This window comes from Eschscholzia californica, unplaced genomic scaffold (assembly GCF_041429995.1).
Source record: "Eschscholzia californica isolate CP2 unplaced genomic scaffold, dmEscCali1.0.p SCAF_5, whole genome shotgun sequence".
Lineage (NCBI taxonomy): Eukaryota > Viridiplantae > Streptophyta > Magnoliopsida > Ranunculales > Papaveraceae > Eschscholzia > Eschscholzia californica.
In genome coordinates this window covers 14,648,761-14,675,262 of record NW_028238472.1, presented here as the reverse complement: position 1 = coordinate 14,675,262, position 26,502 = coordinate 14,648,761, and the positions used below count along the sequence as shown (strand labels likewise).

General features: G+C 36.0%; 1 protein-coding gene and 1 pseudogene across 2 annotated transcripts; both read left to right on the top strand.

Annotated features, from left to right (window-relative positions):
- The first annotated feature begins 3,648 nt into the window (after positions 1-3,648).
- Positions 3,649-5,407, top strand: LOC147537337 (protein RETICULATA-RELATED 3, chloroplastic-like). Its single transcript, XM_086643777.1, has 2 exons — positions 3,649-3,855; positions 3,969-5,407. Exon 2 carries the CDS (start codon positions 4,075-4,077, stop codon positions 5,227-5,229), a length of 1,155 nt encoding a protein of 384 aa, XP_086499903.1. The 5' UTR covers positions 3,649-3,855; positions 3,969-4,074; the 3' UTR covers positions 5,230-5,407.
- An 18,785-nt stretch (positions 5,408-24,192) lies between these two features.
- Positions 24,193-25,701, top strand: LOC147537336 (putative carboxylesterase 18 pseudogene; annotated as a pseudogene). The gene has a single exon (XR_015226294.1). The product of XR_015226294.1 is annotated as a putative carboxylesterase 18 pseudogene (transcript).
- Positions 25,702-26,502: the final 801 nt, after the last annotated feature.

Below are 26,502 nucleotides of genomic sequence, written 5' to 3'. Positions count from 1 at the left end.
TCGGCCGGCCAAATTTTCGGCCGGCGACCTTCAATTTTTTTTTTTATTCTCTCTCTCTCTAAAATAAATTTTTTATTTTTTTTATTTTCTCTCACATCTCTCTCTCTCTCTAAACTCCGGCGAAGGGGGTTTCCCTTCGCCGGAGTAGAGAGAGAGAGAGAGAGATGTGAGAGGAAATTAAAAAAAAAAAAATTTTAGAGAGAGAGAATAAAAAAAATTTGAAGGTTGCCGGCCGGAAATTTGGCCGGCCGGCGACCTCTGCGGGAGAAGGTGATGAGGTGGCGTAACAGATGATGTGGCGTGAGTTGGCAGAGAGAGAAAACATGATGGAGGAGAGAGAGTGACAGTGTTATAACGGAAGGGGGCCATATGGGTATTTCTCGTAAAGTAGGGTGTCAGGCGGAAAGCTGGTCACAAAGTTGGGGGCCATTAGGGAAATAACCCTTATTTTTTTACAAAAATAACCATGCCATATAAGTAAAAAAAGCAAGTTTAGAGTTTTTCATTGGAGACATACAAGAATTGAGGAACTCTATTTTCGTCACGTATAAGTGAGAATCTTAATTGAAATTCGACAAATAGGACGAATAGAGATTTTTTTGAGTTTTGCATTGGAGGTGCTCTAAACCACATTTTTACCATGTGGAAATGAATACTCTCAAATTTCTTTTCCGAACCTAATAGGTTGATCGGCATGGCTTGAGCTTTGGCCTGAGCATCATCCATCTATAAGACTGTCTGACTTACTATGATCATCTATCTACACGTTGATTTGAGATTTGCCAGGCCAAGTTTGAGGTCAGTCGAATCAGTGTTGGCCTTGCAATTTAGGGGTGCCATGTGAGGTGTGCCTTGCTGGATTGACCACTAGCAATCCATTGACAACACTAGTGCTCTAGTATGATAAAAAAACGTAAATAGGGGACAATTATATATATTATCTTTTAATTTTAATTACTTTAAAAAAAATGATTTTTACTCCCACATTAATAATTAAAATACATTACTAATTAAACTTTTACTTCAATAATCAAACGATCTAAAACACATTACTAGTAATCTAATGACCAAAATCTATTCATTGTCATCGTTAGATCTCATGTTCAACAAGATTTGCCTTCAACTGGGTATGAATTTTCTTGCTTTTAACTCGACCAAGACGATCAATCAATTAGTCTGGTAAAGTTTCTCCGCGATATATCGGATCCGTTTCACATCCCTTAATATTTGGTCATTCGTCTTCAATAATCATGTTATGCTATGATACACACCTTTATGATATCACTTATTGTTTTTACATCCCACCAACGTGACGGTCCCTGAATAATTTTCCAACGAGCTTGCAGTACACCAAAAGCTCGTTCAACATCTTTTCGAATCGACTCTTGTCTTTTGGCAAAATATGCTTCTTTCAGGCCTTATGGATTAGAAATAATTTTGACTAAGGTACCTTACTGAGGGTATATCCCATCAACAAGATAACACATATCATATTGTGTGCCATTAACTACAGAATTAACCGGGAGACTCTCACCCATTAACAGTTTATCAAAAATCGGTGAACGTTTAAGAACATTAATGTCTTTGCAGGATCCAGACATCCCAAAAGATGCATGTCATATATGGATATCTGAAGATGCAACCGCTTCTAGGATGACAGTTGGGCTTTAACATGGTTCGTGTAGGTTCCATGCCATGCAACAGGGAATTTATTCCATTCCCACTGCGTACAATCAATACTCCCCTAGCATTCCAGGAAATTCTTGTGATTCATCAAGTGCGAGGAGTCTAGATATATCTGACTCAATCGGATCCCTCAAGTATCTAGAGCTAAAGACATGGATGACTTCTATTACAGATTTTCTTAAAGAGTCAGTGTCGGTAGACTTACCAATCTGATAATATTCATCTTGTGAATCGGTCAGACCTCCATATGCAAGCATCCTCATTACATATGTAATTTTTTTGATGAGGTGACAGTCTCTTTTGCCTAATGCATCAATTCTTTCCGTGAATTTGGGGTTGTATTCCCCAACCGCGTTGAGAATACGCAGAAATAAACCACGATTCATCCTGTAGCTCGAACGAAACATTGCATCATCATAAGTTCGAGTTTCATGACCGAGTTATCTACTACAAGTTATCGTTTGTTGACCCGAAACAAAATCAACATGACGATATTGTTTTTGTGTTACTTTCATTTTCATTTCTTCTAACATTTTACGATCATCATCATCCCCTTTTCGAACCAATTCGCCTTCTTCAAACATCACTTTCAATAAAGTAAAATCATTATCCATTATGAAGAAAGATGGAAGGTATAAAAGTAATAGATGGAAGCTGTAAAAGAAGAATATGAAGTTTGATGACTTTGTAGAGAAAGATAACAGATAATGAAAAAGGTGGCCAATACGTGGACAAACAAAATTCTTATATGGACAACTGAAATTGGGTGTACAAACAATCGATGAAGGGACAAATGAAATTCATATATGGACAACCGATTAATAAGCCTCCTTAGGTAGAACTTTTTTCTTCTTGTTAGTAATCGCATATGCAGTTTTCAGAATCCCCCTTTCATGAAAATCATGAATATTAACTAGAGGATGAAGACAAAATAAAAAAGAAAAATACTATCTGTTACTCCTCTTCTCTTCATCCTACAACAAGAAACTTAGTGAAGACGTTGTGATTGAAGAGTTGGGAATAGATAACTTTTGGAAATCTGTTTTTGATCGATTAGCCGACATGCCGAGACAATTGATCACGAAGTTTATTGTCTCTTTAGAGAGAAAAAGAAAAGAGGGAGAGAAGAAGCCAAGTTTAGAATAAGAGAAAGATAAAAAAAAACGATGCCAGAGCCCAGAAGTAGGAAACATAATGATTTATGTAAGATGTTATATCAGTTGAGAATAATGATCTATAACTCAATGATCAACCATTTGTTTTACAGTAAATTCTTAGAGAGAGAAACAAGGAAGGATGAAGTCAAAGATTTAGATGATGAATGGGAGAATTATTTTTACACCCATTATTGTTGTCCACATAAGACTTGTGTTTGTCCATATATTGGCTACCAAATATTTAATATGGTTGTTGGATGGGTAGAAAAAGAGAGAAATTCAAAATGCACATTTCAAGTCTCAAGAGAGAGGCTAGGATTGGAGATGAGCTGAGCTGAAAATTTTAGATTGAAAAAATAATTTTTGTGTCTAAGTCAAGCTGGGGTTGGAGTTGTTAGAGCAACTCCAGGTCGTGAGTTAGTCTCCTTGGACCGTAGGGTCTTGTTATAGCCTTTAAAGGGTTAAACATCTCCGCTATGTCACTATTTATGCTCATTAATCATCATGTCGTATTTTTCTTTTGCAATATGGTGATTATATTTTGTTTTGTATTTTTTTTTTGACAAATTTTATTTTGTATTTCCGTGATGTATTCAAAATCAAAGTAAAAAGTTGAGAAATAAACTTTCCTATTTCAAATTTGTGGCTAAATACAAATGTATCTAGCCACAGTTGGGACTTGATACATACTCATTTATGGATCTATCTTTTACTACATTAACATTCGAGCTATGACTGGCCCGTCGGGCCTCAGAGGTGTGGTCGAATAACGTTAGTGTTACTTTGTAGAGGAATCACGAATTGACACCTGTTTGGTGGAAAATTATATTGGGAAAGTTGGTGGATCGAAAAAACTTTTCTCACCTCTCTCGTTTTTCGTCCCTAATTAAATTACTCATTTGCCATCCAACTAAACCCTAATTTAAAAGTTAAAATCTCTCTCTCTCACACCCATCTCCCCAATTCAAGCTCTCTCTGTCTCTCTCTCCTTCAACCGGCTACAGTGAACCAGGTAATTTTCTCTCTTTCTCTCTCTAATCTTCCTTCTTCAAATCTTTCATTCAATCTTACTGATTTTTTCACCATTTTCTTTTTGTTTTCTGATATCACCATCAACTTCATCAGTTCATTGGACATGCTTGATCTTTGATTTCTCTTGATATTGAAGGAATTAGGGAATCTGGGTAAACTTACAAATCTCATTTTGAAGGTCATTTAATCTGATTCGATCATGTCAAGTATTGCTCAACTCCGATTCTCTCCATTTTCGAACACCCCAAACAGTAATTTCGCCGGAAACCGTCATTTCTCAGAGCAATCTCCATTAATTCGTCGATTTCAATCTCATAATCCGATTTCGTTAATCGCATCTTCTCCTACTCCCCAAAACCTATCATTTTCCCTTTTCCAACCCAGAGATCTAAATCAGAAGTTTACGATCAAGGCAGATCTAGTTGATACTGGTGGTTATGGAGGTAATGGTAGTAGCAACGATGGTGGCTCAGGTGGAAAAGGAGGAGATGGGAATAGCGGTGGAGGTGATGGTGGTGGCAATGGAGATTCCGAGGATCGATCATCATCATCATCATCATCTGATGGTCTTGGAATTCTAGGGCTTTTCTTGAATGGGTGGAGATCAAGAGTTTCAGCTGATCCCCAATTCCCATTTAAGGTTTTAATGGAAGAAATAGTTGGTGTAAGTGCTTGTGTTCTTGGAGATATGGCTTCTAGACCTAATTTTGGTCTTAACGAACTAGATTTTGTCTTCTCAACACTAGTAGTTGGATCAATTATGAACTTTGTTCTAATGTATTTGTTAGCTCCAACAATGGGTTCATCTTCTTCAACTCTTCCTGCAATTTTCTCAAGTTGCCCTAAAAGTCACATGTTTGAACCAGGTATGTATAGTATAATGGATAGATGTGGGACTTTTATTTATAAAGGAATTGGGTTTGCTGTTGTTGGATTTGCTGCTGGTTTAGTTGGTACTGCAATTTCAAATGGTTTGATCTTAATGAGGAAGAAGATGGATCCTAATTTTGAAACACCAAATAAACCTCCACCCACAATTTTGAATGCTTTAACTTGGGCAACTCATATGGGTTTAAGTAGTAATTTCAGATATCAAACCCTAAATGGGATTGAATATTTGTTAGCTAAGGGTTTACCTCCATTACCATTTAAAGCTTCTGTTGTGATTTTGAGATGTTTGAATAATGTTCTTGGAGGAGTTTCTTTTGTTACTTTGGCTAGATTGACTGGTTCACAAAAGGTAGATGAAGATAAGCCTCTTATTACTCAAGAAACAAGATTAGTTGATGAGAAGGAGAAGTTAATAGAGACCCATGAAGATTATCAGAGTAATGATCCTACTTCTTTTAAGTGATTTCATTTTTAGGGTTCATACTTTTCTTGCTCTTCTTTTAGGAAAAAGTTTTCTTTTTTGTGTGTTGTTTGGGTAGTAGACAATAAAATTTTAGGTTTGGGTGTTTTTGATTTAGTGTTCTAGTTGTAGTTTGAATGATAGTCAAGTTATTTCCATGAATAAATGGGTATTTTTATCATGATTTTACTTTAGATATTTTGTTGGATCTTTTGATGTCTTGTTTTTTGTTTTAGATTCTAGTGCCTATTCAAACCTAGGTCCCATATGATTGAACACCATCTTGGAATACTATAAGTTTCTTGGTTCTTGATTATAATGTCCAAACCCAAGTACATGCTCTTGCAACAAAAAAAAGAAAAGTACATGCATACCTTAAGCTGCCAAATTCCTATTCTCTTTCCCTATGATGTCATCAAACCCCACCTTTTATTCTCATGTGTTGTATTTTGTTGTGATCTTACGAATCGATCCTAACTTGGTGGGGAAAGAGAGAGACCTAAATAAGCAACTCATATCATGGTGGGAGAGAGAGACAGACCTAAACAAGTAGTTGGACTCTGTAGCCTATACACTGGTACTGCCTGTTTGTAGTAAGGGTGGGGTTTTGCCCAAACCTCGACCTTGAACACCCCGGTCTGATGGGCTAACGAGCTGTCCTGCCCCACCCGTCCTTTAGCCTGCATAAAGTTGATGGATGGGGCTAGTTGAAAAAAACTTTAGCTGCCAACAACTGGTAGTCTAGTTGGTTAGTGCATCTATTCCGCAATGCGGAGGTCCTAGGTTCGATCCCATGAAAGTGTAAATCCAGGAATATAAAACTTGAGTATAAATAAAATAGTTTCTGTAGGCTTTAGGCCATTTAGTTCGTCGGGCTTGAATCGATGTATCAATGCCTTTGTAAAGGCAATCATAGTCCATATTCAAAAAAAAGAAAGAAAAAAAGAACCTTTACTCGTATCAGAAACCCGCATATTAGGCTCGACCCCCTACTTGTCTTCAAGCCCCATTCATAGACTCGTCTACAGGCACTCTCATGTGTGATTTTTGGTACTAAGTTTATTCACTCATAGATCTAACAGTAAGGAAAGCAATGCCTTCAATCTTGATCTTAGATCCAAGGTGGGGGGGTTGTGGACGCCTATATTTATCCCCACTTTCTTCACCATGGGTGTCACACACTCGCACCTAGTTCCGTGGGTTCATCTTCTTAAGCCGTTTTCATCCTTCCTCATTCAACCAATTTAGTCCACAAGAACCCTAGGTCTTCTGTTCTTCCATGAGAGAGAGAGATGAAATAATAGAGAAAGATGGAGTCTGAGAGGGTTGAAGAAAACTCTAAAGAAGGAAGACACTAAAAGAGTAAGGGGTGATATGATCAATTTCACTTTGTAGTATTCTTTGTTTTTTCGTTTTTTTCTCTTTCACTTTCATGATTCATTTTGATAGGAAACTTGTTGAGCCAAATAATGATCAGGATTGACCAGCAAAGAAGTCAACAAGATAGACCGCCACACGTGCCAGCGTCCACACGCACACGAGCAAGCTCTCGATAGAAGAACAAGAGAGACGGTCCCAATAGAGCTCTACTATCTGAGTCCAACTCACCCGAGAGATTATTGGGAGGTTGGTACAAGCTTCCTAAACACCTTGAACCTTGCACTAGTCTAGAGGCATGCGAGATGACGGACCCGAACTAGCTCTGCCCTTGAGCTTTGCTTTGATTGAAGTGGCAGTCTGGCAGAGTGGGGAGGCAAGTAGTCCCTCCTCTGAGCTCAAGTCTTACCAGAGAAGCAAAGTAAGAAGGTCTATAGAAGCCAATTCGACATCATGAGCTTTGCTCCGTCTAAGAGGGTGGCAGTAGCGTGGAGGGCTAGATAGTGTTAAAGATCCAGTTGTCATACACAAACCGTTATTGTCCCGAAATTTGGTCAAAAGATACACACATGGTTAATGATTATTCTACTAACGACTATGTCATGCGACTTCATTGAGTCGGTGTCTTACCACCGCATCATTTTAATCGATGCCTAACCCACCAGCCACTCAACCTATATGACAATATCAAGTTTGCCCTAAAGGGGAACTACTCTTTCATTTCACTGGATTACTTCTTTAAACTTAATGCTACACTAAATAACTAAGGAAGCTGGCTCACCACACACATATGTATATCATCACAGGAGAAGATAAGAGCATCTCCAATGCAACACTCAATCTTAGAAACTCCGAGTGCCATGTAGGACTTTAAAGTTTTTTCTTAAAAATCATCTCCAATGCAACCAGGGACGGATCTACATGCAGGCCAAAGGGGGCCATGGCCCCCCTTGACTTGCCGTAAATTGTTTTAGAAATGCTGATTGCTTTCTGATTTATCGCATAAATAAAGTTCGAGTCATACACATAACATATATGTAGCATGGGTGAGATGGTAGAGGTCCGAGTTTTGGACGTGAGAGACCTGGGTTCGAGCACTGGTAGACTTAGATTTTTTACTTTTTTTTTTTTGGTTCGGTCCCCCTTGACTACTACTCCTAGTTCCGTCCCTGAATGCAACACTCTATTTAGATCTCTAAGATGACGTGTCGAGAGTGGAATAGAGGTATTTGAGATGTTTCTAATTGTCCAACTCATTAATATTTGATTTTCAACCAATAGAAATCAAGTCTTCTATTTTTTCTAAAATAACTAATTAAAGATCTCTATTAACGATCTCTATTAAAGATCTCTATTAACGTCACATAGGAGTGAGAATCTCAATTAAAACTTGACACATATGATGAATCGAGATTTTTTTGAGTTTTGCATTGGAGATGCTCTAATTAGCGGAGTTTCAACTATGGTTTTCATAATGGAAGTGGAGTGTTAAGAGTGACAGAAGACTAAGAGTAAAAAGGAGGGGAGCATATAAACACACCCTTTAACACACCCTTTGTTGGGACCAACCAGACAACAATGGAAAATCATTATCCAAAATTCCACATAAAAGTGACTCTGATAAATGAGTGTGGACTACGAGGACAATGGTAGATGGAATCATGTCAATAATATGGTTTGAAAACTCAATGGTTATAATGTTTTTTGCAACTTGGGGCAGCCCAACTCCCACCAAAGTCGTTTAACTTTAATGTGTCACATCAATTAGCTCACCCACTTACACATGACCACCCGCTTGAGTGGTCAAGGTGCCACCTTCTTTTAGATGGGTTTCCTACCCTAAAATATTTGTTAAGGTTATTTCCTAAATGACCTCTAATTTTGTGATCAGCTTCCTGGCACCCTTACTTTAACAATAATTCTCGTATGCCCCTTCACCTTCAAAATTCTTTTGCTCTCTCTCTCTCTAAGGTTGTGTTTGATATCAGCGAAACAATTTCATGGAAATACAAGAGTTCCATGGAAAGTCTTCCACAGAATTTACTCCGTGGAAATAAGAGTTCTTTCGTTTGGTAGTCATTTATTATTTCGTGGAATTACGAACTTTGTTATTTGGTTGACAACTAACTTCTAGGAATATAATATTCAATTAAGAGTTTTTATTTACTTTTTATGTAGTCTAAATGATATTTTTTACTTTTGCGAAAATTAAATTTTTACCCTTATGTTTTCAAAATTATATTTTTACCCCTATCTTGAAAATTATTTAAAAATGTGTCACTTTACTAATTTAAGGGTAAAAATGTCATTTTGATATTATACGAGGGTAAAAATATCATTTTGACGACATAAGGGTAAAATGTCATTTTGACATTATAAAATGTAAGAATGTAATTTTGGCTATAAAGATCCAAAATGTCATTTTGACAACTTTGTAAACATGTCATTTAGTAAGAAGGACAAAAACGTCATTTGCCAATGTATAAGTAAAAAATTATTTTGCTAAATTTTATGGGCAAAAATATCATTTTGAACATATATGGAGATAAATATTAGGTTTCAAGTATCCGAATATATTGAAATATTTTTATTTTGATTTTTTACTTTCTACGGAAACTAATTCCGAGGGGGGAGCAAGGAATTAAAAGTGGACTATTTCATGGAATTAGATTCCCTAGGGAATGAAAACCATGGAATTACACTTCATATCAAACGGTGGAAATACCTATTTTCATGGAAATTCTTTTGTTTCCATGGAAATGGGAGATATCAAACACACCCTAAAAAAAAAAAAAAAAATTCTTTCCTCTCTCTCTAGTTCAAACTTTTTTTTTCTCTTTCTCTAATTTTTTTTTTCTTTCATCTCTCTCTTTCTAGAACAGATCTAGAGAGAGAGGAAAGAAAAAAAAATTTTAGGGAGAGAGAGAACAAAAAAGTTTAAAGGTCGCCGGTCAGAAATTTGGCCGGCCGGCGACCCCTGCTGGTGAAGACGATGATGTGGCGTGCTGAAATGATGTGGCGGAGAGAGAAAATGATATGGAGGAGAGAGAGTAACGAAAAGTTAAAGATAACGGAAAAAGGTGCCCATACGAGAATTATTGCTAAAGTAGGGGACCAGGTAGGAAGCTGGTCTCAAAGTTGGGGGCCATTTGGAAAATAACCCATTTTGTTAAAACGAACAAACATAAGTACTATATGGTGACTTTGGGGCGCCAATATAATTTTGTTTACAGAGGGATAGACATACGTATTGACTGATAAATTTGGAATATAAATTAATTTTGACTTAACTGAGTTGATAAAGTAACCTTCTATCTATAAGGTAAATTTTCACTAAGAGCATCTCCAATGGGACACTCAATCTCTAACACTTAGAGTGCCACATAGACTTTTTGGAGTTTTTGTTAAAAAATCATCTCCAATGGAACACTCTATTAGACACTCTAATATGAGGTGGACACATTTATTGTAGAGTGTCTAGAGAGAGAAACTCTAAAATGAGAGTGTCTACTTGAGACACTCTAAGTGTTACTTTTAAATTTCAACCAATAAAAAATCTTGCTTTTCAACTACTTTTTATCAATTGAATTGAAGAAGGACATGTGTATTAAGTATAGACACTTTAGAGATCTCCATTGGAGACCAACAAAAATTAGAGTGTCTCTATATTGACATTTTGGAAAGAGAATCTCTATTGGCCCTTGACAACTAGGACTTTTAGAGTGTTTGTTAGAGTGTCCCATTGGAGATGCTCTAATTATGAAAATTCTTTTATTTTCATGGAAATAGGTGATATCAAGGAATCAAAGACAGTAATGTTACTTTCTGCCTTTGTTGCTACTAACCTTTAGATCATGTTTGGCGCGCGGGAATCACGTAGGAATAGAATGTGATTTTCGGGAATCACAATCCTAACTACCGTTTTGGTTTGGGAGAATGTAATTCTTTGTTTGTGATTCCCACTCCCGACAATAATTTGGTTTAATATTCATAAACAAAATTATCTTAAATAAAATATTAGAATGACTAATATTAAAATTGTCCTTCACATTATATTTTCACTTAAATAAAATAAAAATCTAAAGTTTCAGCCGCCAGCATAACAACTCTCTCGTTCTAATATAACTCTGTCTCCCTATCTTTAGTTTTTAATTCTCTCTCGTTCTTCGTTCATTCAAATCGAGTGCATAATGTTTAAAAAGATTTTTTGGGTGAGACCTTTATTTATTTTAAACAAATATTTAAATACAACTTGAATTGGTTTATTGTGTTATTATTTGGGTTCATGGGTATAAGGCCCAAAATAATGGTTAAAAAAGGTTTAGGGTCCAGTCTTCTCAAAAAATGGGTTTTTAGTCCTTTTGCACTTTGGACCTAAAAACCCTTACTATATATACTCAAATCCCGTCCATATCCCCGTACAGATTTTCCACTATTTTTAAATTGGGCCTGGACTAAAGTGCAAACAACATTTTTGTAGCGTGATTTATGGTATTAAATAAGAAATAACGAATATTTCCAAATCAATTTTCTCTCTCTTCTTTACAGATTTGGAAACCATATAAAATCTCCCTCTTTCCGAATCAAATCAAGGACCAGTTTTTTCTGGGATCAATTTAGCGTGATTTGGGGGTTAATATACAGAAAGTATATATCACTTTCTCTCACTTAACTTTCAGATTTGGGAAAAGTATATTTTCTGGGATCAATTTAGCGTGATTTGGGAGTCAGTATACAAAACGTATATATTACTTTCTCTCACTTAACTTTCAGATTTGGAAAGAGTATATTTTTCTGGGATCAATTTAGCGTGATTTGGGGGTTAATATACATAACTTATATATCACTTTCTCTCATTTAATTTTCTTTTTACTTATACATAACCAAACATCCCTTACAAATTATGAAACATGTTCATAAATTATGTATAATTTACGAACATTACAACAACATTTGTTTTCGTTTTTACTCATACATAACCACACATTAAATACAAATTATGAAACAAGTTCGTAAATTATGTGTTATTTATGACGAGGAAACCATCATTTGTCATGTATACTATGTAATTTATTCCAATGGTTCACATTATTTATACTAGAACTTAACGTTTTTTACATAGGCACACTACAGTATCTTCTCAACTATCTGAGTCATTCAACAAACAACAGTTACACGGTTTAAATCATTCTTGACGAACTTGAAATCATGTCCTGTGTTTATACTATACTGTTGAAGGACGAATCGAAATGCTTTAGTTTTATCTTCTTCCCTACTTTGGATGATTCCGAAGAAATTTCCATCAGTAACAGCTAAACTACAAAATAAAAATGTAAATAATTGTCAACAATACGTATCATTTATGAAAAACTACAATGTAAAATGTTATAAAGTATATGTACTGTTTATAAATTTTATAGTACTGTTTAGTAAAGTACTGCTTCAAATGTGTAAAGCGCAATAAAGTACATATAATTGTTTGAACAATACAGATTGTTTACATTCTGTTACAATAACACTGTACAAAATCTTCTCTGGTTCAAATGTGTCATGTTCAATAAATTACACATAATTTCTTTTAAATTACACATCGTTTACATTCGGTTACAAAAAAACGTGTAATGTTCAATAAATTACACATAATTTCTTTTAAATTACACATTGTTTACATTCTGTTACAATAAAAAAATTATTTCCCAAATAGCCCCTAACTTCGTGACCAGTTTCCTGCCTAGCCCCCTACTTTATCAAAAATACCTAGATGACCCCCTTTTTGAGTTACCGTTATAACTCCGTTAACCAGTCATTATTTCTCTGTCATCCATCTCATAACCTCTCTTTGCCACCTTATTTTCTCGCGATCTCATCGTCTTCACCGACGAAGGTCGTCGGCCGGCGACCTTCAAACATAAAAAAAAAATTCCCTCTCTCTCTAATTTTTTTTTTGTTTTTCTTCCCTCCCCTCTCTTTTTAAACACTCCGGCGAAGGGAGAACCCTTCGTCGGAGTTCAAGAACATACCTAGATCTGGTCTGTTCGTGAAGAACATACCAGATCTGGGTATGTTCTTCACGAACAGACCTTTCATGGTCGCGGCTCAAAACCCCACCTTTCATGGTCGCGGCCCAGACCTTTCAGATCTGGCTAAATTTGGTTTTCTTTGGGTTAAAACAATTGAAGGTATAAATGTCAAAATTCTAATTTAGATTTAATTATGGAGATTTAGAAAACAAACATTAAAATTGAAGAGAATTCAGACATTTCAGGTTCAACCAATTCAATTCAACTAATTTAGATTCAGACACTCTTAAAAAAACAAACACCACCTAACAATGTTAAATGACACTTTATTGCCTTCCCATAGTTAGGGTAAATGACGGATTAGAGCATTCTTCACTCAGAAGTATGGGCAAACCCATTTGTTGCCTACGAGTATAGCCAAATTCTAGCCATTCTAGCGTTCTACTAGAGGTTTATGAGTATCTCTTGTGTTTTCTAGTATCGCCTCTCTAACGGGACTAAAAAACGTTTAAATTTTTTAGTCTCATGAACACTGACGTCAAATTTAGCGCGTCACTGCTCATCCTGCGAATTGCTGGTTTGGTGAATTCTTAATTTTATTTGTTTTATCTCTTTCGATTTTCGGTTTAACGTTTGGTATAATTTTCATGAATTATTTTCGTGTTCGGTTTTTATATCAATTAAGTTGAAACTAATTTTTCATTATGTTAAGAATAAACATTTACAAACTAATGAGAAGATTAAATTAGTTTGTCAGAGATTAGAGAGTTAGTTATGGGTACAAAGAAAAGAGTTTGATAATGTTAAAGTAGTCCAATGTAGGGGTTCGAGGTTTCAAAATTAAGGATCTTCAAACTGACAAAGAGCTTGTCACTAGTCCATGTGAGGATGGTTTATAGACATTTCAACTTCAATCCAATACATCTTCTTTGCAAGGTTCAACTTTCTTTTCTATTTTAACTCATGACTGGCATTCTAGGATAGGTCATCCAACTTTCGGAACCATGCATGAAGCATATCATTTAGGCAAATAATCTTCCTTTTACATATTTTCTCCCTTTTATTTGTAATTCTTGTCAAATGGTTAAGAGTCATTCTCTATCTCATAAATCTTGTGTTGCTTCTGTAACTTCTTCTTAAGAATTAATAGATTTTGATGTTTGAGGCCCCTTTCCATATTCTTCTTTCAATGGTTAAAAGTATTATGTTACATTTTTAGACACATATACCAGATATACATAGATTTTTTCCATTACTCAAAAGTTTGATGTTTTCGCCACCTTTATGTTGGGTGGTCTTGGGCCTCTCTTACCCCAAAAGCTAGCTCAAGAGGTAAGGCTCCTCCCGCACTTATTAACACACCCCTTGCCCCTTCCACAACCAATGTGGGTTTAACCTAACACTTTCTTCTCTAATGTCATGTAGAAAACATATTCTCTCTCAAAATTAAATGTGCTTAATCTGACTGGGTAGTTGAATTTCAAAATGCCTTCAAATACCTTGAAGCAAATGACATTGGCCACCGAGTTTCATGTCCTCATGACCGTGCTCGAAATAGAGTGGTGGAAAGAAAACATAGGCACATGCCTAGCTTTGTTAGCACATGCTAATTTACCACTGATTTTTTGGGATTTTTTTTTGAGACTGCAGTATATCTCATTAATAGACTTCCAACTCCCGTTCTTAATAATTATTCACCTCTTGAAACTTGTTTCACACCAAGCCTGATTATGGCTACCTCAAAATATTTGGTTGTGGCGGCCATCCTTGTCTCAGGCCTTATAATAAGCATAAGTTTGACTTTCGAAGCTCCTGGCAAATTTTTCTTGGCTATAGTCCCAACCATAAAGGGTATATATGTTTAAACCCCAAAGACTTCAGATCGTTATCTCTTCAAATGTTGTTTTTGATGAGTCCTTATTTCCTTTTATTTCTCTTTCTACACCTTCCTGTTGTTTCTTGTTCTTCTTCATTTCATCTTTCTCCTCTTCCTTTTTCATCTATTTTTCATGCACTTTTAAATGTATCTCCTCCCACTTCTTCTCCTCATCCTTCTCTTACCCCTTATCCTCATACTCCTATTCTTTCTTTTATTTTTATCTTCAGTATTCATCCTATGATCACCAGAGTAAAAGATGACACTAGAAAACCCAAAGTTCACACTGTTTACCTTCAAGACACGTTTTTCTGATCTAACTCTCACTACCTATCTTCAAGCATTTAAGGATTCCAAGTGGAGATCAACAATGTCAAAAGATATTAATGCTCTTATTCAAAATGGAACTTGGGTTCTTACTCCTTCTACTCTAACCATGAGTGTTATTGGGTGCAAATGGATTGTTTGAATAAAAAAAATGCAGATGGTGTTAGGTTATGATGTCTTTTAGTGTTACTAACGGAATCACGGACATTAGTTCCGCTCTAATGTTTAACACTAGTATTTCCCAAGATCTCATGCATAAGCTAATAATTAACTAAGAGTTTAGAGATTACCTTAATCGCTAAATTTTTCCTTGAACCTTTCCAATCGAATGCGAAGACCAAAAGCTGCAATTGTTGTTCCTCTACTCAAGACAATCGAATAATCAATTTGATCTCCCACCTTGATGCTTGCTAGAACTCCAATGGTGGTTTTATGAAGAACACATATTCTTTTGACTAGTTAGATAGCTTGGGAATAATCTTTCTTTCTTTCTCTACTTGATGTTGTAGAGTTAGAAAGCTTCTAGAGAAATTCCACACCTTATTCAAGTTCCTAAGAGACATTATATAGAACCCTAAGTTAGACTCCAACCCTAATTAGGTTTCCTAAAAGTCCCTTTTGAATAAGATTTAGGAAATACTCAAAAATAGAAACTCGTTTCTATTTTCTGAACTTCCTAAGTTTTGGCCGGCCATACCATGCCCTATTGGACAGATCTGGCCGACCCCATTAGGGTAAACGGCCATCCAAGGTCGGCCCATTTCCGGCCCCCAAAACTCCTCTTTTATGCCCCGACCCAAATCCCCTTTATTCGGGTCTTTTGTGCTATCTTTGCCTAAACTTCTTTTAGACTTTTGGGACATATTTATGGGTCTTATCCTTCTATATATGTCTCATCCCACTAGTCATATCATCCGATCAAATCGTCATTCTTTGGTGTTACCTGATGTAGGATCTGGTTGAATTTAGCTCCGAATTACTTAGTAATTCGACGATCGTAGTTGGTTGCTAGCAAAACATTACGATCCCTAAATTGTCCAGACTTGATGATCTTCTTCATCAATTGTCTTATTCGACAAATTTCTCGCATTGCATATTTGGTCGAAGGATATCTCCTTCAGATGGGTCTATTTCTAGATATAAGGTAAGGTTAGTTACTAAAAACTTTAATCAAATTGAAGGACCAAACTATGAGAAAACTTTCAGTCATGTATTTAAGCCAATTACAATTAGGATTATTTTATCTTTAGTTTTTTCCAAAGGTAAATTCTTAGGCAGCTAAATATCAAAAATGTTTTTTCTCAATGACATTTTTCCATAAAAAGTTTACATGAGCCAGCCGCCTGACTTCATTGATCTAGATAAGCCACAACATGTTTTTCTCTATACTTTCAAGAAAGATCTAAAAGCTTGGTTTGAAAGACAGAGCACCTTTCTTCTTAGCCAGGAATTTTTAGCTTCCGAAATAGACACATAATTGTTCTTTCATATTTCTCCAACAAGTGTTTATCCTCGTCTATGTAGATGACATTATAATTACAGGTAGCAACCCCTCTTTAATTTGTTCAAGCAACCATTACCACTTTTTTTCAAATGAGTTAGTTATTTCTGGTCTTGGTTATCTCAATTACTTTCTTGCTATTGAAGTCTTGCCTTCATCAGATGGTCTTCTTCTCTATCAGAAAACAATATAGTACAAATCTTGTGCTTAAAACTAAGATGAATGAGGCAAAATCAGTGTCCACACCTATGGGTACCAATTTGCGTCTGAATAAGGATGTAGGGTGAACTATTGAGTAAATAAGAATTTCAATTATATCGTAGTACGTTGGAAACACTTCAGTATGCTACAATTACACAACCACACACATCCTTTCTTGTGAATTAAGTAAGTCAATTTCTTCAATTACCTACTTAAGATCAGTAGTGTGCAACTAAAAGGATTTTGAGATATCTCATGAATACCATTGATCATACTTTTCAAATGCAGAGGTCCTTTTTCTCTCTTATTGGTTCCTCTGAAAATGATCTTCAAGCATTCTCTAATGTCTATTAAGTAGGGTGTCCAGATATATGATAGAAAGTCTTGTAGCACCCAGATCTCCGAGTCAGAGAATTAAATGAGTTAAAGCGTTGTGCAGAGCTAGTAGTTTGTTTTGGGTTTTGGCTTTGAATACCTGTTTCGTTGAACTTGGGCACTCATCGGGTAGATATCGAGAAACTAGGAATATTGACTGGTCATTGGTGAGGTTCCGATGTTATTGTAACTTTATTAGAAGATCAATAGAATGACAGTGGGCGAAGGGTGTCAGTCGTTCATTCATTTGTAGTATTTTCTCGAATAAAAGAATATCTTTTTATATAGTAGAAAAATGTTTTATATGTTGGAAGTCAATCCCACATTGGTGGTGAGACGGAGTGTGGTGCTCCTCTTAAAAGGTTAAACACCCTTCCCTAGTGAGGCCTTTTAAAACTGTGAGACCCAGGTGTGCCAAAGTGGACAATATCACTAGCAGGCCAGAAGGCTGGTCCGCACCATCCTATAACACGTTATGAGCACGATTCGCTCTACTGTGATGTGGTCTTGAGAGGGTGTGTTGTAAAGCAATCCCACATTGGTGGTGAGACGGAGTGTGGTGCTCCCCTTACGAGGTTAAGCACCCTGCCTAGTGAGGCCTTTTAAAACCGTGAGGCCCAGGTGTGCCAAAGCGGACAGTATCACTAGCAACCCAGAAGGCAAGTCCGCACCATCCTATAACACGTTTCAGCACGATTCGCTCCACTGTGGTGTGGTCTTGGGATGGTGTGTTGTAAAGCAATTCCACATTGGTGGTGAGACGGAGTGTGGTGCTACTCTTAAGAGGTTAAGCACCATTTCCTAGTGAGGCCTTCTAAAATTGTGAGGCCCAGGTGTGCCAAAGCGGACAATATCACTAGCAGCCCAGAAGGCTGGTCCGCACCATCCTATAACACGTTATCAACACGTTAAAAGGCCTCACTAGGGAAGGGTGCTTAACCTCTTAAGAGGAGCACCACACTCCGTCTCATCACCAATGTGGAATTTGCTTACAACACACCCTCCCAAGACCACATCATAGTAGAGCGAATCGTGCTGATAACGTGATATAGGATGGTGCAGACCAGTCTTCTGTGCTTCTAGTCATACTGTCCGCTTTGGCACACCTCGGCCTCATGGGTTTAAAAGGTCTCACTAGGGAAGGGTGCTTAACCTCTTAAGAGGAGCACCACACTCCGTCTCACCACCAATGTGGGATTGTTTTACATTACACCCTCCCAAGACCACATCACTGTAGAACGAATCGTGCTGATAACGTGTTATAGGATGGTGCGGACTAGCCTTCTGGGCGGCTAGTGATACTGCTCGCTTCGGCACACTTGGGCCTCACGGTTTTAAAATGCCTCACTAAGGAAGGGTACTTAACCTCTTAAGAGGAGCACCACACTCCGTCTCACCACCAATGTGAGATTGCTTTACAACTTTATATCAGTTATCATATTCTTTTTTTATAGAAAACATACATTATAATTTAAAATGGGCTTTTGATATTTAAAAAAAATACAAATATACAACTAATTTATTAGTTTATATTATTACAAAAGGGAATTTGAAAAGTCAAGATTGATTCAACGACAACAATTGGTGGCATTGCATGCAAGTTGACGTGGGACTTAATTGGATTGTATTACTATTTTAATAGTTTAAACCCAACACAAACCCCACTCTTTACCCTTTCAAAATCATTCCGTGATATGCCTTTAGGCTTTAATAACTCATCAAACTGCATGTAACCAAGAACAAGAGGTGGTTTAGCCGTGCAGGGATCCGAAACTTTGATGGTCGATTAATTAGCGGATTATGGTCGGAATTCAATAAAATTTCTTTCAGTAATCCTATTGGATTCGTTCTACATATCTAGCAGGTAAGAATTTTCTATTTCGTCTGAATTTAGTGGCTGTTTGATAGTTATTTCGAAGACTATATAGTTGAATCAGGTTTTCTTGTGTGTTTATGATTTAAGGTGGTTATTCTTTAGTTTCTTCGAATGATTTATGTTCAGGAACATATTTAGGATATTATAGGCTATTTCGGGGTGTCCATATTTAGACAGGTTGCTGTCGAATTATTTTACGGCTCAAATTTCATGTTTGGACTAATTTTGGAAATGAATTGGAATAGAGATGGTTAAATCGAACTTTTTTATATTTCACTTGAATGAAGAGTTTCACTTATAGATTTACGTTATGGAGTTTATTATATCATTTGACTGCTTTGGGGATGCTGGAGTGTAAAATAGAGTTTATGGGAAGTTCGTAGGTTGATTTGTATACATTTCAGTTATTCGGTGGAATGTATCAGTGAGATGCATAGTGTCGAAAGGACATTCTTAGTATAGTTTCATTCATTTTATGCATTCTTGCTTTGTAAGAAGACTCTTGACGGTTATATAACTGTCAAATGACCATTTTGCCCTTTTATATTCAGTAGGACTAATGCACTACAGTAGGGAGTTCGATGAGATATGGAGCTTAGTTAGGAGCACCACTGGAGGCGCAAGAAGAAGTAGGATCCTATGAATCTTACTTGGAGCACGGGTATTCCCCTTCTCACCACTTTATATATATATATATATATATATTATTTTCTTTTTATCGTTCTTTAGTTCAAATTATGGCATGATATGATATGATGTGAATGTATGTAGTGCGCTCTCTGTTATGGATGTTTATCTTTTCAAAATAAATTGGGTTTTCTGAAAAGTAATCGCATGGTGGCGGAATCGCTTGAGTTGTGTGATCGTTTTGTGTCAATTGTAAACACGTTGTGGTAGAATCGCTTGAGCTGCGTGTATAACATGGTTGTTTTTAGACGGACATTGGTTGGTCCCCTTGTTTATTTTTATGTTATAGAACAACAATGATTTATGTCAAGGGTTACACTCAGTGCGTGCGCAACCGTGTGGTAACGACCATTCTAGTTTACCCGGAATGGGATCCGGAGAGGATGGGAGTTGGAGTATTCCGACCCTTGGAGTGATTAGGAGATGGACCCAATGTCATGCTTGTTTATTTATTCTGCTAAGCTACTGGTGTGTGTGGTTTGAAATATGTTGTGATTGATACTTACAATGTTTTCACCGAAATGAAAGAGGGCGTCTACCTGAATTTTCTTAATAGGAAAATACTTAATCCCTGAAAGTGGACACATGTAAAAGCTTGGCTTTAAACAGGGTTTACCCTACCTTGAGACATAAGAATTTTCTTTTCCTCTGGCTTTAAATAGGTGCATGTATATGTTTGGGTATTCTTCGAATGGTTAATGAATTATCTTGCAAGGAAGCGTCAGATCTGACCGGAGATAGGACGCACCTCAAGACGAGATAATTGTATCGTCGTCAGTATATGGCTCTGCTACACGACGATGCTCTTATAGTCGTCTGGGTTAGTCATGACATATTATAAGTTATCAGTGTTTGGGTGGGATTTACTATTCGATGCGTATTGAGATCACAAACTAGCCCGATGGGAGATGATGTCGAAGGAAGAGTTACAGAAGCTCATATCGAGGTATTACGTGGATCCATGTGTACACTGCAGTAGTCAAACGTTCGATAAGGCACCGCCTGCCTACACACTAACAAAGGCCGAACGGTTCTTCCTAGCCGAATAGTAGGTGACCCCAACTGAGGGCGTATTCAGTCGTGATCTTGGTAAGCTAGAAGAATTGTCTTGCTATATTGCCTTGATTTGTGTGCATAATGATATCTTTATATATATGTAACACTTATAACTATTGAATATTAATTATTCTATGTGTGTGGTTCGAGTGAGATATCTAGGTATCCTACTAAGCTGACCTTCGGGTTATCTCATTCCTATTTGTTTTTGTTCAGTTGCAGGTACCAAGGCCGACCCTAACATTTGCGAGGCCCAAAGCCGTTTGTAAATTTGGGGCCCCTAATAGGTCCTTGTAATGCTTTATAAAAAAACAAAAGAAAAATGCAGGGGACTCGAATCTGGGTAAGTTGCGACGCAAACAACTGTGTGGACCAACCCACTAGCATCTCTCTTGTGTTAACTGATGTAAGGAAACAAGTAAATAATTGATAAAAATTTATGGAGAAGCCCTTCAAAATTGGGGGCCCTAAGCCACCGCTTTGGTGGCTTTGGGCCAGGCCGCCCTTGGCAAGTACTGGTGGTCAGGAGTGACATGGTTTACTTCGTTGACTCACATTATGTAAGAATATAATCTCTATTATATTTTCAACTTACAATTTTATCACAACGTCAATATCATATATGTATCATCTAGAATAGTTAGGATCGTTCTCTCACTTATTTGTGATTATACACATGTAAATAGTATGCACACTATCACAATGATGATGTTATTTATATATTGAAGGTAATGAAAACAGGTATGAATGTTAGACAGGTTTTTCAGGTTTGATGAGTTCAATTGACAGAGTAGACTGTGTCAAAATTTCTTATCTTTCATTTTATGAAAACTATTTTGGTTACTTAGTTAATGAGAAGAGTAAGTTAAGTTTGTTAGATATTATAGTTTATTAGAGATTAATTAGTTAGAGAGTTAGTTATGGTTGTTATGAAAGAGTTTGTTACTGTTAGAAGTTAGTTATAACAAATTCTCTCTCTACAAGACTACAACCTTTTTATATGTAATCTCAATTAATAATATACATTCACTGATGAGAGATTTACAATTTTCTCTCTTCTTCTTCATTTCAAACATCTTACTAACTTACTGCATGTATAAACTATTAAAATGATAGAATGGAAATTCAATATTCCAATTCATTAGGCTTAAACAATAATATTCAAAATAAACTACTATATATAAATTTATTTGAGTCTATGACCGAATTTTAGTCCTAATGACTCTAATAACTTTAACCAACCTCAAGGCCGGCCCAAGTATATCGGAGGCCCCAAGCGAAATTAAAAATTTGGACCCCATACAATAGATATTAGAAAAAAATTAATAAAATTTACAAAAAATGAGTGAGAGATCCAAATTTTGGGGGGTAAATGAGAACCCAATCCATTTTTGGCCAAAAATGTGAAGCAGGTCCAAATGTCAGAAAACAGTACTATTTCCTGATTTTATTTTATTTTCCCCCCTTCTTGCCCTTGGACGGGATATTTTCCAGTTTTCTAACACTCTGACGCGAGTCAGCGAATTAATTAGTTTCCCGTACATGACGTCACAACAGGAAGACATTCAGATTTTTCGAAATTTCAAAAATGGCGCCATTTTTGACGAAATTTCGGCCATTTTTTTTGGATACCGCCCATTGTATTCTGTTTCAATTCCTTCTTTGTTCCTATTTATACATCCAAAAATCTTCTTCATCATTCTTATTTTGCTTCACATTTTATCTTCTCCATCTTTCTCAATCTCTAAAAACATCTAAGTTTCCAGTTCTTTCTCTCTTTAAAAGTTTTATGGTCTTATTTATCTCCTTCATCTCTTTCAATCGATTTATTTATTTCTTCATCACTTTCAATCTCTAAAAACATCAAAGTTTTCAGTTATTTCTCTCTGTAAGTTTTATGTTCTTATTTATCTTCTTCATCTCTTTCAATCGATTTATTTATTTCTTCATCTCTATCTTTTTTTTAATTTATTTTGTTTCCAGATCTTTCCATATTTATACATCCAAGATCTTCTTCATCATTTTCATTTTGTTTCACATTTTGGAAATATTTGGTTTAAAGTTGACCAGTACATCCAAGATCTTCTTCATCATTCTTATTTTGTTTCACGTTTTTGAAAGATTTTTTTACAAAAAAAAACAAATTAGTTTAAAGTTGACCAGTACACAGAATAATTTCCGGTACACAAGAAAATTTCCACTACAAAAATGTCTAGTACAGAACCAAATTTCCAGTAAACAAAACAATTTCCAGTACACAAGAAAATTCCCCAGTATAAAAATGTCTAGTACATAACCAGATTCCCAGTAAACTGAACAATTTCCGGTACACAAGACAATTTTCAGAAAACAAGAAAATTTTCCAGTACAAAAATGTCTAGTACATAACCAAATTTCCAGTAAACAAAACAGTTTCTAGTACACAAGAAAATTTCCTAGTATAAAAATGTCTATTACATAACCAGATTCCCAGTAAACTGAACAATTTCCGGTGCACAAGACAATTTCCAGAAAACAAGAAAATTTCCCAGTACAAAAATGTCTAGTGCATAACCAAATTCCAAGGACACAGAATATATGAAAACAAGTCAATGGAAAACTATCAAAAATGAGGAAAAATTAATTTTAAAGATATAAGAAATAAATCTGGAAAAAAAAGGAAATTTGTTGAGATTGGAGAGAGAAATTTGTTGAGATTAGAGAGAGAAATATGTGTGGGAGAAAATAAAAAAAGAAATAAATATGAAAAAAAAACGAAAATGGCAAGTTGGTAATTTTGTAATGGCAATTCTGTAATTTTGTGGGAAAGTACAAGGTTTGATGTCAGTGCGTCAGACTATTTTTCAAAAAATTTCGTGTTTTCCGAAAATTTTTCGGTGGCAATGTTGTAAATATGTGGGGAGTACACTGTCTGACAGCCTGGTGTGTCAGCTAGTTTTTCAGAAATTTTTGCTTTTCTGAGAAACTTTTTGATGGCAATTTCGTAAATTTCGAAAAGAATAAGGACTTTCCGGACATTTCATCTCTTGGTCTGACGCATTGGACCTGCTTTACAATTTTGTCCAAGTTTGGGTTGGGCTCTTATTTTGGGCCCAATTTTGGATCTTTCATCCATTCCCTCTAAAATTTAAACCATGCAAAGGGTAGGAATCAAACCCTGAACCTTTAATCCAAGATCTAAACTCTTTACCACTAAGCTAAACCTTAAATTATGTTTGAAATTGATTTAAAGTATAATTAGTTTTTCGAAAGTTACATACGAGATAGAAAACATGAGGCCCTGAATTAATTGGGCCCAAAGCGACCGTTTTGGTGGCTTTGGTCATAGCGACCCTTGAACAACCTATAGGTGGATATGGAGATGAGTATGGAGATAGCTACACCTACATGTGTGGGTGCGAAGGTGGTTATGGATAACATAGTAGTTTCAATTGGTAGTTTTTCTTTTGGAAAATTCTTTAGAGTGCATGATTGGGATGGTCTAATGTGGCTACAGCCTACATTAGTGACATTGCAAGAGCCGTTTCACTTAAAATAGAAAAATCTCCTGATTTTGTAACCCCTACCAAAATTTTATCTTACCCACCTAACCAATAATTGAGACAATATTATCAACAATGAAAACAAGTATTGATTGAAAACAATAGTGATCTAAAACAAGCTCAAATTGACCAAGAACGAATCGTCCACCACTACTTAGCCAGAGATAGTCTATTGAGAGAGACCGAGAGAATCAAATCGGTCGATATTACTTTTCTCCAATTTCGCTTTACTTTTTTCGGTTGCTCGATCATTTTCAACTGAAAATGACTAGTGAAAATGTAAGGAAGCCAACTCCATCACGTAAGAAAAAAATGTTACAAGTACATTTGTAGCATTTCCCTTTCAACATAAAAAAAAGAAGTCCTCAAAAAATCTATCTGTTCAACTTTCAACTCAATTGAAATTCTAGAGAGAGAGAGAGATAATGAAGCAATCATCATCAACCTCCCCAGAGCTTCCATTAAAGACCAAAATAATGATTGCTTACGAATCCGCCGTTGTCGATGCTTCAACTCGTCCTAATGGCACCATTAATAGACCTCTCTTAAGCATCTTCAACTTTTTCTTACATAATCCTGCTAATAAAAAACCTAAGAAAGGTGTGAAAACCCTAGATATCATTGTTGACCCAACTAAAAACCTCTTCTTCCGTCTCTTCATCCCTACTATTAAGAAAACCTCCTCCTCCTCCTCCGGCACCGCTGCATCTCCCACTCTCCCTGTAATTATCTACTTCCACGGTGGTGGGTTCTCATTTTGGTCTCCTAGTTTCTTCATTTACGATAAGTTCTGTCGTCGATTAGCTCGGAAACTTAACGCGGTTGTCGTTTCCGTCGGTTACCGTCTCTCACCGGAAAATAAGTGTCCGGCACATTATGAAGACGGATTACAAACTTTACTTTTTCTTGACGGGAAAAAGTTCGAAGGTTTTCCGGTGAACGCTGATATATCAAAATGTTTTATCGCCGGAGATAGTGCCGGAGGTAACCTGGCTCATTTTGTGGCTGTCAAAGCCGCTGAAACCGAATTTCAAGAATTGAAGGTTATCGGACTGATACCAATTCAACCGTTTTTTGGTGGAGAAAAGAGGTCGGATTCAGAAATCCGACTCCGTAAAGTTCCTGTTGTTTCAATAAAACGGACTGATTGGGTATGGAAAGCGTTTTTACCTGAAGGGGCTAATCGAGATAATTACGCGGTTAACGTTTTTGGTCCGAATTCAACCGATATATCGGGATTGGAAAAGTTTCCCGCTACATTGATTGTTATTGGAGGGTTTGATCCGTTACAAGATTGGCAAAAACAGTATTATGAAGGTTTGAAGAAATTTGGGAAAGAAGTTTATTTAGTTGAATACCCAAAAGCTATTCATTTATTTTATGGGTTTCCTGAATTGCCTGAATCTTCAATGCTTATAGATGAGATGAAGAATTTTATTGAAAAACAAGTGATTGGCCATTGAAGGATATAAATCCATAGGAAACTCCAATCACATTTTTTTTTGGAGTCACTAAATTTTTTGGAATCTCTAGTGCAATCGATGAACTTCGAACTCTAATTTAGTTTGTTTTGTACGCGTGTAATATAATGTGTAGAATTTTAATTCTTAATCTATAAAATTATTGTTCATTTTAAAGTTGCAAGTTAGATTCAGTTATCTGAATAGAAAATTATAACTACTACGAAATTTTAAAACAAATAAAAACAGAATCCAGAAAACTATTTTATCATTTGCTACAATTGCATTCTCCACGCTCGTGTAAATAACTGTTTACGAGTACAATATCATCAAGTTGACTGTAAAGTTTGACGCTGACCGTTGGTTTTGCTTTTAAGAAAAATCAACAAACATTTCTTCAGCCTTCATTGGCTAGATTAATTTTTTTTTTTTCTTTTGATGAGATATTGGCTAGATCAATTTGAAAATTCATATTTAACATATAAAGAAAACTACTATATTATCATTACAATCATTGTGTCGAGGGACCAGTGAATAAAAATATTAAACTAGATTGAAAAGAATGGAAAAAAGTTTAGATGAGAAGCTGAGAAGGGGTAAAAAACAAATGGGGGATCCACCCAATAAGTACTGGTTCGAGCCCCAAACTAGCGTTGCGGCCTAATGGCTACATTGGCAGAAGCTCCTAAGAGCATCTCCAGTGCAACACTCAACTTGAAAAATTCAATTTGACACATAAGATTGTTTGAGTTTTTAACAAAAAAACATTCTCCAATGCAACACTCAACTAAAATCTCAATATGATGTGGCAACAATAAATATTGAGATACTTGTTGAGTTTTCTTTTGAGTATCTCAACATTTATTGTTGTTCGTCAATTGGTCCACATCATCATTTTATATATTAAAATAAGAAACAAGAGTAAAACTAAAATAAATGTTGAGTTTTTTTTAGTGTTGCATTATAGAAGTATTTTGA

What these genes read in the sequence shown, in the direction of transcription:
- LOC147537337 (XM_086643777.1), top strand. Translation starts at nt 4,075, where the DNA reads ATGTCAAGTATTGCTCAACTCCGATTCTCTCCATTTTCGAACACCCCA.